The sequence below is a fragment of the Podarcis pityusensis genome, assembly GCF_964106645.2.
Source record: "Podarcis pityusensis genome assembly, chromosome: 11".
Classification (NCBI taxonomy): Eukaryota; Metazoa; Chordata; class Lepidosauria; order Squamata; family Lacertidae; genus Podarcis; species Podarcis pityusensis.
The window spans coordinates 1369970-1385362 of NC_138036.1; the positions used below are offsets into that span (position 1 = coordinate 1369970).

General features: G+C 49.7%; 1 protein-coding gene across 4 annotated transcripts in view; it reads right to left on the bottom strand.

Annotated features, from left to right (window-relative positions):
- IL11RA (interleukin 11 receptor subunit alpha) overlaps positions 1-15393 on the bottom strand; it is a 152729-nt gene that overhangs the window by 21908 nt on the left and 115428 nt on the right. For all 4 annotated transcript variants that reach the window (XM_080973597.1, XM_080973594.1, XM_080973596.1 and 1 more), the window contains 4 exons: positions 11580-11679; positions 7648-7708; positions 7287-7453; positions 5922-6036 (listed from right to left, as the gene is read on the bottom strand). In XM_080973597.1, the coding sequence (XP_080829723.1) occupies positions 5922-6036; positions 7287-7453; positions 7648-7708; positions 11580-11679 (443 nt within the window). The remainder of the gene's footprint in view (positions 1-5921; positions 6037-7286; positions 7454-7647; positions 7709-11579; positions 11680-15393) is intronic.

The window sequence follows — 15393 nt, forward strand, 5'->3', positions numbered from 1 at the left end:
TTGGCAGGTGAGCACCTGCCAATCTCCTAGCATCACAATGACTGTCAGACAAATCATTTCCTTTCCCTGCACATTTAAAAAGCAATTTCCCTGGCAATCAGCGGGCCTGGAATGCCTGCAAGACCTCGTTTTGGGGGAACCAAAATTTGTATTCCGCAGCCAGAATGGTATTTGCCCTGAGGTGGAAGGAGGATCTTGTTCCAATCAAGAAATTAAATTGATGGATTATGCCAAAATGGCAAAATAAATGGGTGTGGTAAGAAACCAAGAGGAATTATTATTATTTTTATTAAAGAGTGGAGAACATTTGTGGAATATTTGAAAAATCATGGCATGCAAGTAAGGTCATTAGTAAGGTCAACTCAAATCAAGCAGTTAAAAGTATTATCAAGATTAATTGTAGAATAACTTTAAAATGGAACAAAGTGGAAAAATGCAGTGTTAAATATTTAAATGAGATAAGAAACCACAAAAGGGTTGGAGAGGGAAGACTAATATGTATTTGTATTGGAAGTATGTGATGGTAAGGTGCGTATTTGTAAATTTTTGATGACTGAAATAAAATTTATGAAAATAAAATAAAATGGGGAGGTCCTGCTGGTGGAGCCCAGCTGGCGTTGACCTGTGACAGGGTCTTTTTAGTGGCAGTCCCAATGCTGAGTTGGAATCCCGTTTCACGTGATGGATTCACAAGAAAGGAAATTCCATCTCAACTTTGGGAATAACTTTCTGGTGGCAAGAACCGTTTGCCACTGGAACGGACTTCCTCAGATCGAAATTTTTAAAAACAATTACCAAACCATAGGACACGGGTGGCGCTGTGGGTTAAACCACAGAGCCTAGGGCTTGCCAATCAGAAGGTCGGCGGTTTGAATCCCCGCGATGGAGTGAGCTCCTGTTGCTCGGTCCCAGCTCCTGCCAACCTAGCAGTTCAAAAGCACGGCAAAGTGCAAGTAGATAAATAGGTACCGCTCTGGCGGGAAGATAAACAGCGTTTCCGTGCACTGCTCTGGTTTGCCAGAAGCGGCTTAGTCATGCTGGCCACATGACCCGGAAGCTGTACGCTGGCTCCCTCGTCCGATAAAGCGAGATGAGCGCCACAACCCCAGAGTCATCTGCGACTGGACTTAATGGTCAGGGGTCCCTCTACCTTTACCTTTTTACCAAACCATAAAGTGTCGTCTTACAACAGATGTTAAGTCTTGTGAGCATCAAAGCAAGCTCAGAAAATTTTTTACATTACAGATTAAGCTCACATCCACAGGGCACACTTCAATCTAAATCATTAAGATAATTTCTCCATAATGGCTGCTAAATTACAATATTATTGGTAATAAACGAAGTAAATCGAGAACATATGGAGTCAAGCCAATCTTTCTTTTTTCTTCCTCTTACATCCTCTGATGATGAGTTTAAGCACCACTTAAGTGCTATATTCCACACTTGTTGGGTCCAGGTTTTGAAGGTGTGTCCGCCCAACCCCCAACTGGAAGCAACGATCGTATTTTCCCGTGTATAACACGCTCCTGTTTATAAGATGCCCCCTATTTTGGGGGACTCATTGAGAAAATGGGGAGAGATCGCTCAGAGTTGTTGAGTATTTCGGGGGGAGGATTGCCCACAGTTTTTGAGCTTTTTTTTGGAGGGGTGCCTAAAATCACTCGCCCGCCTGACCAACGCTGAAAATAACAAGCGCCACCAAAGCCACCAATCGACTGCCCGATCACCGCCAGCAGCTGTCAATCGCACCCCCAATTGCCGTAGCGCCAGCCTATCAACAGCAGCCCTTGCCACAGTCCCCAAAGACCCGCCCTTTTGCTGATGACAATCTCCTGCTCACGGCAGCAACCAGTCGCCAGTCCACCCTCTGCACTCTCCGTGTATAAGACGACCCCAAATTTTCCATGTCATTTTCTAATAAGAAATCCTCGCCTGACAAGCAGAAAAATACGGGATTTGTCTCACTGCTGTCATAAGAAAGAAGACCTGTGGTTTATCGCGACATGTGGATTGTTAACGTTTTACACTGACAGCTGGGCTAGCAGAGGATCAGGTAAAAGATGTTGCCCTGTTATTCCGGAGGAAAATGAAATCCCACCCCCCTAGATAGATAGATAGATAGATAGATAGATAGATCTACCAGCTACCACCTCCCTCTTCTGACTCTCAGGAGCAGCAACTGAGTGGGGGGGCTTCTCCTGTGCCTTGAAGGGGGTGGGGTGGGGCTCAGCTTGCTTCCTTCTTCCTATAGGCTGTCTGGGCCAGGATTCAACCCCAGAATGGCAGATGAAGATGATGGACTATATGGAACTTGCCGAACTGACTGGGAGACTCTGAGACCAGAGGGAAGAAATGGTGGAAGAAGATTGGAAGAAGTTTAAAGAATATTTGAAAAATATGTTAGTATTTAAATCTTAGAATAGCTTTGGAAGTGGATAAAGGCTGTAGGGTTAGAAGTAGAACATAGTGTATTTTAAAATAGTATTATTTGTGAGTGATAAAATGTGAAGATTTTTATGGTAAAAGTAAGCGTGATAAAAAAAAGGTTAAAAATTATGATATATGTAAACTGCTAAAGATGAGGTAAAATGAAAATCAGATGGGGGGACTTGGGGAAGTCCACCTGTCAGGGGTTCAGGAGCAGAGGCAAGGGCAAGGGAGGAAACAGAGAGCGAGGGGGAGGAGGCAGAAGAAAAGATGAGTGATGACGACGACCCGAGATCTCCGAGTCTTTCCAGTGAATCAGAAGATTCACAGAAAGGAGCACCAGTGGCCAGGGCAAGGGGGGAGCCTAGGGGGACACCCCAGGAAGATAGAGCCAGAGGGGACTCAGAGGGGAGCAGTTGGAAATCGGGACCAGCGTCACCGCCAGAGAGCAGGGAAGAGGAAGGGCGCCAGGGATCAAGCGCTGGCAGCTCACAACAGGGGGGAGGGCACGAGTCAGGAGTGGCCACACCTCCATCGGGGAGCGAAGAAACGGTCAGACGGAAGGTGGAAGGTTGGGCGCGCGTGCCAAGTTCAAATGCACAGGAAGGTGGCGCAGTAGGCAGCCCGGAAAGGGAGCCAGGTCCTAAAGCCCGGCGCAAGGAGACAGGAGGGTCCGGGGGGTCGGCGTCAGAAGAATCCCGGAAGGAAGAGACCCAGGGGGGCAGAGGGACCCAGAGAAGAACAGTCAGGCGGAAAAGGTGGAGCAGGGCTAGGTTATTAAGTTGGTGTACAAGGGGCGGAGACTCAGACGGAGCTTCGCCGATCTAACCATGAGACGTAGAGTTGCACGCAGCAGCTTGAGAATGGAAACTGTAACTCAATAAAGACTTTTATTTAATGATCGCTGGCTAGCGTGATCCTCTGTGAGCTAGGATCTGGAAGCAGCTCTGACACCACCTAACAATGTTTAGAAAAAATAAGGATAAGACAAAAACTCATTTGTATTGTTTGTTTTTCTGTTTTTGTTGTTTAGTTGTGTTATACAATGAATAAAAAAAATTGGGGGGGGGGGAGGAGTCAACCCCAGCCAGACGCTCCCTTCTTGAAGAACGCCACAAGAGATCTTCCTGCTGGGACCCTGGAGCTGCTGCTGTTGTTGTTGTTTAGTCGTTTAGTCGTGTCCGCCTCTTCATGACCCCCTGGACCAGAGCACGCCAGGCCCTCTTGTCTTCCACTGCCTCCTGCAGTTTGGTCAAGCTCATGCTGGTAGCTTCGAGAACACTGTCCCACCATCTCGCCCTCTGTCGTCCCCTTCTCCTTGGGCCCTCCATCTTTCCCAACATCAGGGTCTTTTCCAGGGAGTCTTCTCTTCTCCTGAGGTGGCCAAAGTCTTGGAGCCTCAGCTTCAGGATCTGTCCTTCCAGCGAGCACTCAGGGCTGATTTCCTTCAGAATGGAGAGGTCGGATGTTCTTGCAGTCCATGGGACTCTCCAGAGTCTCCTCCAGCACCATAATTCAAAAGCATCAATTCTTCGGCGATCAGCCTTCTTTATGGTCCAGCTCTCACTTCCATACATCACTACTGGGAGCTACCCCTCACTTTTTTAATAGGGAGGGAGTGTGACTTTGGGTTCTTTACGGCTTGGCTAACTGTGTCGGAAAGGTGCCAGAGGGGCTTCAGCCCCCCTTCCCCCCTCCCGCCCTGCGGTGGACTTGGTGGGCCTGGAAGCGTCCTCTCGGTTACTCCACCCTTCTGGAATGTCGGGTGGAGACATCAGGGGCCCCCGCCTCCCTTTCCGTCCAGGCAGCACTTTCCCCTTCATCTGGAAAGACACAAATCTTTCTTCTTCTTGGTGAGTATCGATTTGGACAAAGCAATGGAAAGCCGCGTGGTGTGTTTTTTGGGGAAGGGCCTCCCGGCCAGCCAGCCAGCCAGCAAGGTTTGGAAAAGAACGCAGCATTTGCAAGGGCAGGAGAATGTAAAGTCAGAATGCAAGGAGAGGGAGGGAAGCCAGCCATAATTCTGCCACCCCACCCTAACCTTTATCTCCCACCCGATTCCTCTACTCTGCCTGCAATAACTGAGAAATGGGTCCAAGTGTGTGAAGACAGCTGCCCTGGCCTGGACATTCCTTTGATCCACGTTACCATCACAGAGGAGGCAGACCATGAAAATGAAGGGTCTGGAAACAAAGACTTAGGAGGAATACTTCTGGGAGTTGGGGATGTTTGGGCTGAAGAAGAGAGGACCGAGAGAGGACATGAGGATACTGTTGGCATCCCACTGTCTCAGGAGACGAGGAAGGAGTGTGTCTTTGAAGGTGAAGACCAGCTGCTGGGGAGTTATAGCACCTGCAGTGGCTGTAGAGACCAATAAGGGAGAGACATGTTTCGTTGCAGCTGAGGCAGCGGAAGGTGTCCAGTTGTGCTGCTGCAGATACACCAGGGCGTTACTTCTCTTTTTGCTCCTCACAGCGGTCATTCCTCCTCTGGATGGAGGAATGCACTGTTGATGGATGCACTGTTAGAATTCCTGCTCCATGACTGCAGTCATGGGATTGTTGTCTTTCACATGACGGTGTATGTTTTGACTCCACAGGATGGGAAGTGACGGAGACAGGATGTTTGTGTTACTGTGTTCCGTGAAGTGGGACTCTTGTCCTTTGTTCTTTGCTCTTTGCTGTCTGATGCTAGAGAGAGAGAGGAGCCATGTTGCAGTGCTCCGTGTGGGTTTATATGCAAATAAAGTAGATTAGCCAAAATGCTGAGTTGCTGAGGTCTGTCATGCATGATGCGCAAACTCTGGGGATCCCTAAGTGTGTCGGTGTCTGTTGGCATCGGTCGCTATGATGTTTGGGCAGAAGAAAGCTTTTGAAGCTCCCGAACGATTGACCAGGAGGGAGGGAACATGCCAGTCGGGCATGTGTCTCTGACAGGGTCCTACTCGAGTGTAGGCTGAACTCCTGACATGCAAAACCTGACTGTCTCCTGGCTCTGCAAGGGATTCCCACACAGCAGGGCCTTCATGTCATGTTTGCAGACAACTTGGTCTGCTGGCAGGCCTGGTGCCTGAAGCCATCTCCTTGGGGATCCTGAGAGCCATCTTCCAATAAAACCAGCATGTTTTCTGTTTCTCCAGAGGGTAAAACCCGAATCAATGGACTCAAATGACACAAAATGAGATTCTGACTAACCATTAGGAAGATGTTCCTGATGATAAGAGTTGTTATCAGACTCCCTTGGAAGGTGGTGGCCTCTCCTATGTGGGAAGGTTTTAAGCGGGGGGGGGGGGCATCTGTCAGGAAGTCTTAGCTGTGATTGGGCTAAGGGGGTTGGGCTAGATGACCCTCAGGGATCCCTTCCAACCGTACAATTCCGTGATTTTATGAACACACGAACTAATCTGCCATGCAGCACACCAGCTGGAGGTGGGTTCTTAGTTGTGGCGCAGGTACGCAAGGCCCCGATCCCTTCCGCAGACCCAGAGGCCTTACCTGTAGGAAGTGATGTATCTGGTGGGCAGGAAGGTCTCGACGGTGGAAGCCCAGAAGCAGGAAAGGTCCTCGTAGTTTGATGCCGTGCACAAGATGGAGGGCTTCCCTGGCAGGCCTGTGGGAGAAGCAAGGTGCGGCTTGGAATAAGGGCGCAACCAGGGCAGGGCGCATGTCTGGTCTTCCTCCAACGGCTCCCATCTCCTGCCTAAGTTCAGGCGAGGCCCAGCTGCCCAGCTCTAGCATCCCAGACCAGCCCTTTCCTCCTGGCAAAAGCTCAAGGCCAGCCCAGCAATCGGGGAAGGGTCACAGCTCAGTGTTAACAGCATCTCCAGGGTTCTGTTGGTGTGTGAGAATCTAGTTTTGGGTTGTCATTTCTTTCCGCAGCAGAGTTCCTTTTACAGAAAGGTTTTCCTGCATCTTTTACTTCTTTACAGCATCAGCATTCTAGCCATCTCTTAGCAAAATTCCCATTACAGGGATAAAAAAAATTTGGTTCTGTTTCTCAGAATCTTTATTACAGTCATACCTCGGGTTACAGACGCTTCAGGTTGTGTTTTTTTGGGTAACGGACCCGCCAAAACCCAGAAGTACTGCAACGGGTTACTTCCGGGTTTCGGGGGTCGCGCATGCACAGAAGCGCCGAATTGCAACCCGCGCATGCGCAGACGTCGTTGCAGGTTGCGAATGTGCATTCCGCATGTATCACATTCGCAACCCAAGCATCCACTGTATTTACAAAACTTTACGCTGGTCATTGGTAAATAAATAGGAACAAATAAAGCAACATAGTTGATCACATGCCCTAATAAAGGCACCTGTTGCTGGGGAAATTCTCCATTGCCTAGCAGCTTCTTCAAGACCATTTTCAAGTTTCTTCCAGAATATTCCGACAGGTTCAATCCTCAGCATCTCTCAAGCTGGGAGAAACACTCTGCTTGAAACTCTAGCCGGTGGAGACAATTCTGGGTTCGATGGGACTTCCTATGTCCCTAACCACCCCATCCTCATTCCCAAGAATTCCCCCACCTTGCCACGAACCTGTGCAGCCCAGTAGCGGAGGAACCCTCTGTGGCACTTGGGGCAGGGAGAACTGCCCACAGGGAGGGATGGGATGGGACGTGCGACACCCATTCCCACCGCCCTCCACTTTTGCTCGCCTGCCTCCTTCCCGTTCTCTCCCCAGGGGGCCGGGCAATTGCACCTGGCTGGGGGGTGCGCTCTGCCACAGTGGCCAGGCCGGGGTGCGTGATCTGGTGTGGCCGCAATCGGGCCCAGCCAGGATTTTGTCAACCCCCCTCAGGGATGGCACCTGGGACAACTGCACCCACTGCGCTCCACCTCTGGTGCAGCCGAACCGTAACTTACGTCCGAGACGGAGCACAGTGGAGCTGAGGAGGACCCCGCTGGTGTCGTGGCAGCTGTAGACCCCTTCGGAGGAGAGCTGGGTGTGGGACAGGAGAAGCTGTCCGGCCTGCACCACCGAGTCTTCCGGGAGGACGGGGCCTCCGTTCCACCGCCATTCTACCGAGGAGCTGAAAGCCAGAAAGCTGCAGTGAGGATGCATGAGAGGCAGCGACGTCTTGTCTGCAAACATGCCCTGTGTTCCTGTCGAGGGGCCCAGAAAATCACCCTGGCCCGTCCCAAGGTGGTTCTTGCCTCCTCTCCCGCACTCAGAGGTCTTGCAGGATCCCTCTGGAAGGGACCACGACTGCTTGGAGACACCTACCCGGGACTCGCTCCAGCACACGTCAGGATCACTTCTTTCCCCAGCTGGGCATACGTCACCCCTGGAAGAGAGGCCCATGAACATAAGGAGACCAGAACAACTGGGACATCCCATTTTTTACGGTGAGGAATCTCACACAAACATCCCAGAGCTGGCACGCTGAGCAAGCCTTGCCCCCCAAGCAAGGAGGAGAGCTTAAAAGCTCTTTTGCACCAGTTCTGCTTGGGTCGCCCGGCACAAAAAGAGCTTTTAAGCTCTCCGCATCGCTTCCTGGTAAGCCTCGCTGGGCACATGGTCTCTGAAAGTTTCGGATGCTCTCTCTCCTCACCTCCCAGGGTTTGGATATAAGCGATCTTTGGGTATACACAGACCCCTTGCAACCAAACCCTGTGATTGTACTGTATTACGTTTCTTGCGAAGGATGAGCACTTTGGCAAATAGCCTCCCCAGATAAGCACAGCCCAAACTCAAAAGTGATGGGACTGTGGAAAGGACATGTGGCCTGGAACAGAGGGGATCAGAGTTCCTTCATTTAGGGGGGGACGAGACCCTCTCTTTCCCCCAAGAAAAGGGGCTACGGTGGCACATTGTGTAGTTAGAGAACTGTCCAAATCTTGTTCTGATTGACTTTGGCCAGAGTCCAGAGGGAACAACTGACCACCACCACACCCAAACATTGGCAGGGATATCACCTCCACCTATGTGGTGTTTTTTTAATCTTGTGTTTTTATGTTGTGAACAGCCCTGAGATCTACAGATGGAGGGCAGGATGCAAATTGAATCATCCTCATATGGGAGAGGAGGTATTTTACCTGAGCACCATTGGAAGCTGTCTTATATTTATGTTTTTTGAGGAACTATATTGACTTGTGTGTGCTGAATATATTTCCAAAATGTGCCTTAATAAAGCCCTGAAACGTTATTCAGAGTCCATCTCTCTGGAGATAGAATATTAATCTCCATCCTTCAATTCCATATACAATGGAACCATAATTTTCCAAACAGTCTTCATCACAAGCCTGGCACTATATCTGGAACTAGACTTGATAATCAGGTAAAAATAATATTCTTTACTCAGATTTCACTTTTTTTAACCCATATCCCTAATTCTATGTGCCTATTTTATACTTCTGCTTTTCATCTTTTAACTTCCATCTGTTGCTACAACTGTTCTCTCAGTTTGATGATGATGGTGATGATGATGATAATTTATACCCAGCCCATCTGGCTGGGTTTCCCCAGCCACTCTGGGCGGCTTCCAACAGAACATTAAAACATGGTAAAAGATCAAACATTAAAAACTTCCCTAAACATGGCTGCCTTCAGATGTCTTCTAAAAGTCAGATAGCTGTTTATTTCCTTGACATCTGGTGGAAGGGAGTTCCACAGGGCGGGTGCCACTACCAAGAAAGCCCTCTGCCTGGTTCCCTGGTTCCCTGCATTGCAGTAGTCCAAGTGAGAGACCTCCATGGACATCTGTGAGTCCAAAATGACTCCCAGGCTGCACACCTGGTCCTTCAGGGGCACAGTGACCCCATTCAGGACACCAGTCTTGCTCCCGGTCACCAGCCTTGCTGCCGCATTCTGGATTATAGACATTATGAAAGGAAATTTAAAAAATTATCTCCCCCCCCAAAAAAAACCTCTGTGGTCTCTTGGGCTGCTTGAGAGAGCTTTAGCCCTGTGCTAGGTAAGGCAATCAGAGGACAAAGGAACAGGGCTGCTTTCCTGTTCGATACCTGCAAGGTATGTCAAGTAACAGGAAGAACGCGACTCACGAGCCCCAACCTGCTGTGCCTAAGGTGAGGCAGCGCTGGGGCTTGTTTGCGGGGCTGCCAGTTCACCTGCCCCCGCGGGAAAAGGAAGCAGGAAGAAGCTGCTGCCAACTTGGCCAATGGATCTGTCTGTCAGCAACATAACATGCATGCCAGGAAGGGGGGGTCCTTCTGCCTCGTCTCTCTGCAGCCACAACACCTGGAGGCCACCGGTTTGGGAAAGCTGTCGCAGAGAAAAGCCAAGTGCAGACTCCCCAATTACAGGGAGCAAGGCTAGGAGTGGGGAACGACCCTCTGCTGGGGACCCTGGAGAGCACCCAGTAGCCAGAATAGGCACTAAGGGCCCAGTTTAAAGATTAAGAAACTCAGAACGGAAGAAGAGTCTGACGGATTAGCCCAATGGGCTTTTGACTTCACCATCCATTTCTCACAGCAGCCAACCAGTGGGAAGGGCAGCAAAACCTGCCCCAGCCATTGGTACCTTCCAGGAGGCCGGGGGAGAGACTTGCCATCGTTGCCCCCCACCCTGACATTTCCTTTTGGTGCTGTCAACCTCCTCCGGAAGAGAGATGCGGGAGCCAGAGGTTTGCCACCCTCCCTGTATGCCAGCTGTGTGCCATCGAAGCCTCTCCTCCGAACATCACTTAAGCCGGGCTCCTTGAGATATAGCAAGACCAGTGACAGAAACTTCATTGTTGGCTAGCTTTCATTTTTGCTTCGAATTCACGTACTTAAGCTTTTCTGCAATGTCTTCTGCGCTCGCCAATTGTTGATTTTCGTTATTTTGAAATCGCAGGCATGTTCTGCATTTTGCATGTTTGCATTGTTCTCTGTTTGGCTGTTTTGAATGCTTGCTGTGAGCTGCTTTGGGGACAGCGCAGTGTGGAAAAGCCACATACAAACTCAAACAAACAAACAAACCCACAAGCAGGACTCGAGCACAAGAGCAGCAATCCCCTCCTGTGGCTTTCAGCAACTGATATTCAGCAGCGTTGCTGCCTCCAATTGTGGATGCAGAGCATAGCCACTGATAGCTCTCTCCTCCATGAATTTTGCCTAATCTTCCTTGAAAGCCATCGAGGTTCTCTGAACTATAATAATAATAATAATAATAATAATTTATTTATACCCTGCCCACCTGGCTGGGTTTCCCCAGCCACTCTGGGCGGCTTCCAACCGAATATTAAAAACAATACAGCATCAGACATTAAAAACTTCCCTAAACAGGGCCGCCTTCAGTTGTCTTTTAAAAGTAAAATAGTTGTTTATTGCCTTGACATCTGATAGGAGGGCGTTCCACAGGGTGGATGCCACCACCGAGAAGGCCCTCTGCCTGGTTCCCTGTAACCTCACTTCTCACAGGGAGGGAACCGCCAGAAGATTCTCGGCGCTGGACCTCAGTGTCTGGGCAGAACGATGGAGGTGGAGACGCTCCTTCAGGTCTACTGGACCAAGGCCGTTTAGGGCTTTCAAAGTCAGCACCAACACTTTGAATTGTGCTCGGAAACGTACTGGGAGCCAATGTAGGTCTTTCAAGACTGGTGTTATGTGGTCTCGGCGGCCACTCCCAGTCCCCAGTCTAGCAGCCGCATTCTGGATTAGTTGTAGTTTCCGGTTCACCTTCAAAGGTAGCCCCACGTAGAGCGCATTGCAGTAGTCCATGCGGGAGATAACTAGAGCATGCACCACTCTGGCAAGACAGTCCACAGGCAGGTAGGGTCTCATCCTGCGTACCAGATGGAGCTGGTAGACAGCTGCCCTGGACACAGAATTAACCTGCGCCTCCATGCACAGCTGTGAGTCCAAAATGACTAAGAAGTCCCAAACACTGAGACCTGTCTTCGTAAGAGAGCCCTCAATCATTTTGCTTTCCCTTTGGTCCCTGCTTCCCACCACTCTGAGCTGGTCTGTTCCTTGGCCCCAATCCTGCTAAGACTTACCTCCCTGGCTCTAACCCTGCAAAACAATCCTCCAAGCCCTAGAGCAGGCATCCCCCAACTTGGCCCTCCAGATGTTTTGGGACTACAACTCCCATCACTCCTAGCTAACAGGACCAGGGGTCAGGGATGATGGGAGTTGCAGTCCCAAAACATCTGGAGAGCCGAGTTGGGGGACTGCCTGCCCTAGAGAGATACTCGTCTGCAGGTGTCAGCTCACCTTCTTCTCCCCATTCTCCTGACATGGTGATGGACGTGGTCACCGAGACAGCCGCCAAGAGGACCACCACTCTGCCGACACAGGAGACAAGGGTCAGCATCTGAGAGCCAGGGGAAAAAGAGGGGAGAAAAGAGAAAATACTATAAGGCAGATGGTCCAACCCTGATTCAGGGGGTGGGTGAATTCTCAAAACCAGCCAATGGGAAGGGCAACACACCACAGGAATACCTACAGATGGGCCGCACAATACTCGCCATTTCTTAGTGTGGCAGCACCTACACTTTGGAACTCCCTGCCACTTGACACCAGGGAGGCGCCTTCACTGTACCCTTTCCAGCACCTGCTTAAAACATCTTTGTCTAGGCAAACCCATGTAGAATGTTGGCATGGGTTTTAATCTGTGTTTTTAGTTTTAATGTTGGTTTTAATTAGTTTTTTGAGTACCTGTTCTTGACATCAACCGTCAACTTCTGCATTGCAAGGATTCGTGGGGTCCCTTCCAACTCTGCTGTTCTAAGATTAATGTTTATTAAATTTATTAGTCGCTTTTGTTGCCACAGCAACTCAAAGCGACTTGCAATATTTTAATTTAATACAATTTGCTTTAAGTAATTTTTATGATGCCTATTTATGGAATTAATGTTTTTAACCTGTGGGGTTTTTTTTGTCTTAAACACTGTGCTACTTGGTGAAGGAACTGTTTAATTGACCATAAACTGCTTTGTGTCCATCAAGTAGTGATCTATAATGGCGATCTACAAATATCAGAAATGAATAAACGAATGGAAGTTTTTTGAGGGGCGGGGGCATCCCAGAATGAAACCCACTCTGCTGGTTTACCAAAAGCTGGAAGGGGTTTGTGAACCCTCTGGCAGGCTTGGACCACGTTGGAGCCACGCATGGAAAATCAAACAGCTAATCTCCACGAGCAAATATTGGAACAGGGAGGAATTGGAGTCTGGAAACAAAGGCGCTTCCCTTGATTGCTACCTGCACCAGGTTCAGGGTTCGGTCTCAGGTATCTCCTGCTCCGTCAAAGCTTTAGGCCAAGGAGAAGCAAAGGAGGAGCCTCAGAGAAGCAAAGGACAAAAGGGTGGGAAGGGGCACCCAAAGGCCATCTAGCCAAGGGTCACCCCTGGCCACAGGGGTCTGAGAGGGATCAGTTTACTAGGCTTTGTGGTAGTGCTAGCCTGGGGAGGAGCCGCTATGGTGAAGGGAGGGAAAGACATTTAGTAAAAAATAATAGTGTGCTGGACTAGGACCCGAGTTCGAATTCCCACCCAGCCATGAAGCTCACTTGGCGACCTTGGGCCAGTGGCTGCCTCTCAGCCTAACCTACCTCACAGGGTTATTGTGGGGGTTAAATGAGGAGGTGGAGAACCACAAACACCATCTGGAGCTCCTTGGATAAAAAGATGGGATATAAATGCCGTACAGAGAAATAACTTGAATTAAATGGAAATTCTGTAGAGCCGACAAACCCATAGAGCCAAAGGACTAGGCTCATTTGGCCCAGTCCCTCCATGATCTAAGGCATTTCTTGGGGAGGCTAAAGCAGCCTGGCACCCTCCAGCTGTACTGGACTACAACTCCCATGAGCCCCAGGCAGCACGGCCATTTGGGGGGTGATTGGAGTTGTATTCCCAAACAGCTGGAGGGCGCCAGGTTGTCAACAGCTGTGCTAAAGCGGGGGCTGGGATGTTGCGGCTGGTGCATGCAGAAGCACACCACGCGTGCATGCGGCAACTGTCACAAAATGTTGCAGCGCACCCTTCTTCCTAATATCCTGCTCTCTTGCCCTCGTCCTCTTGGCCCAGTTTCCAGCTCCGCTTTCCCGGCGGACACACCATGGCTACAAAAAGCACGCTCCATCGACCCGCTCACCTCTCGAGCTGAAGGTCCCTGCCGTGGCCCCACAAGACAAACAGGGAACGAAAAAGGAGCTCAGCTCTGGCCAGAGTGCTCTCCTCTCCAACGTGTCCTGCTGTATCTGCCGGACTTGGCTCCTCTTGCCGCCACACGAGTGGAAGATCCCGAATTGGTGAGGTGGCGTTTGGGACTGGACCAGCCCAGTATAGGAAGGTCCTTAAAAACACTCCCTACACTGTGTTTTCTTTCAAATATGGTATGGGAATTTGGTGCCTGATCTGCATCTTTGCAGAAGTCGTAACTTGGGATCACAGCACCCTGATCGCAGCAGCCTCAACAAGGTCACTTGCACCCCACACTTTAATAAGGGCATCATTGCTTATTTTCACATCAGTGGAGTACAGTCATATAAGGATGTGTGGAAGTAAACAAGACACCCATGTTCGTCCCAGGCTCCTTGGCTGCCTCTCTGCGTAGGGTGCCCAAACTTTTTTCAAAGAGGGCCAGATTTGATGAAGTGAACATGCGGGAGGGCCGAACAAAGTTGTTGAGCTTTTTTAAATAATAATAGTAATAATAATAATAATAATAATAATAATAATAATAATAATTTTTTATTTACATCCCGCCCTCCCCAGCCGAAGCCAGGCTCAGAGCAGCTAACAACAATAAAAGTAACACAGCGTTCTAAAATCAATTCATTCTAAGATCAATTCAAAATCAAATTAATGGCAACCATTGGGCTAGAGTTTTGTGAGGATTACCAAAGGAGAGAGGGGGTCAGACTGTGCCTTGGCCAAAGGCCAGGCGGAACAGCTCCGTCTTGCAGGCCCTGCGGAAAGATGTCAAGTCCCGCAGGGCCCTAGTCTCTTGGGACAGAGCGTTCCACCAGATCGGGGCCACGGCCGAGAAAGCCCTGTCTCTGGTTGAGGCCAGCCTAACCTCTCTGTGGCCCAGGACCTCCAAGATGTTTTTATTTGAAGACTGTAAGGTCCTCCTTACACACTGAGAGCCAGTGTGGTGTAGTGGTTAAGAGCGGTAGTCTCGTAATCTGGTGAACCGGGTTCGCGTCTCCGCTCCTCCACATGCAGCTGCTGGGTGACCTTGGGCCAGTCACACTTCTTTGAAGTCTCTCAGCCCCACTCACCTCACAGAGTGTTTGTTGTGGGGGAGGAAGGGAAAGGAGATTGTTAGCCGCTTTGAGACTCCTTAAAGGGAGTGAAAGGCGGGATATCAAATCCAAACTCTTCTTCTTCTTCTTCTTCTTCTTCTTCTTCTTCTTCTTCTTCTTCTCCGTGGGACATACCAGGAGATGCAGTCCCGTAGGTACGAGGATCCTAGCATTGAGGTTGCCAAGCTTTTTAAAGGATTTTACCCCAGGACATATACTGGCACGGGGGCAGGATTAAATCGACCGGTGGGCCAGATTAGGCCCCTGAAACGGGCTTTGGACATGCCTGGTGTAGACAATATGAGGCTCAATTCATTACAAGGAACCTTCCAATGTCCAGTGCTTTTTTGGAGACACTGCAATGATTATTTTAAAACAAGCCAACTGAGTACAGCAGCCTCCACCCCAAACAAACCTTCAAGGAAGATGGACTAAGCTTATTTTTTCCCTGCTCTGGAGGGCAGAACCCAAACCAAGAGATTCAGATGAGAAGAAAGGGGATCCCAGCTGAACATTAGGAGGAACTTACTAATGGTAAGAGCTGCTGGACAGTGGAACAGACTCCCTAGAAAGGGGATGGACTCTCCTTCCTTGGTGGTTTCTAAGCAGAGGTTGGGCGGCCATCTGTCATGGATGCTTGAGCTGAGATTCCTGCCTTGTAGGGGGTTGGACTAGATGACCCCAGGGTCCCTTCCAACTCAACAATTGTACGATTCTATGAGACGGGCCTGAGCGAAGGCTTATTGGGAAACTGTGAGCAGTATCAGAGGTTCT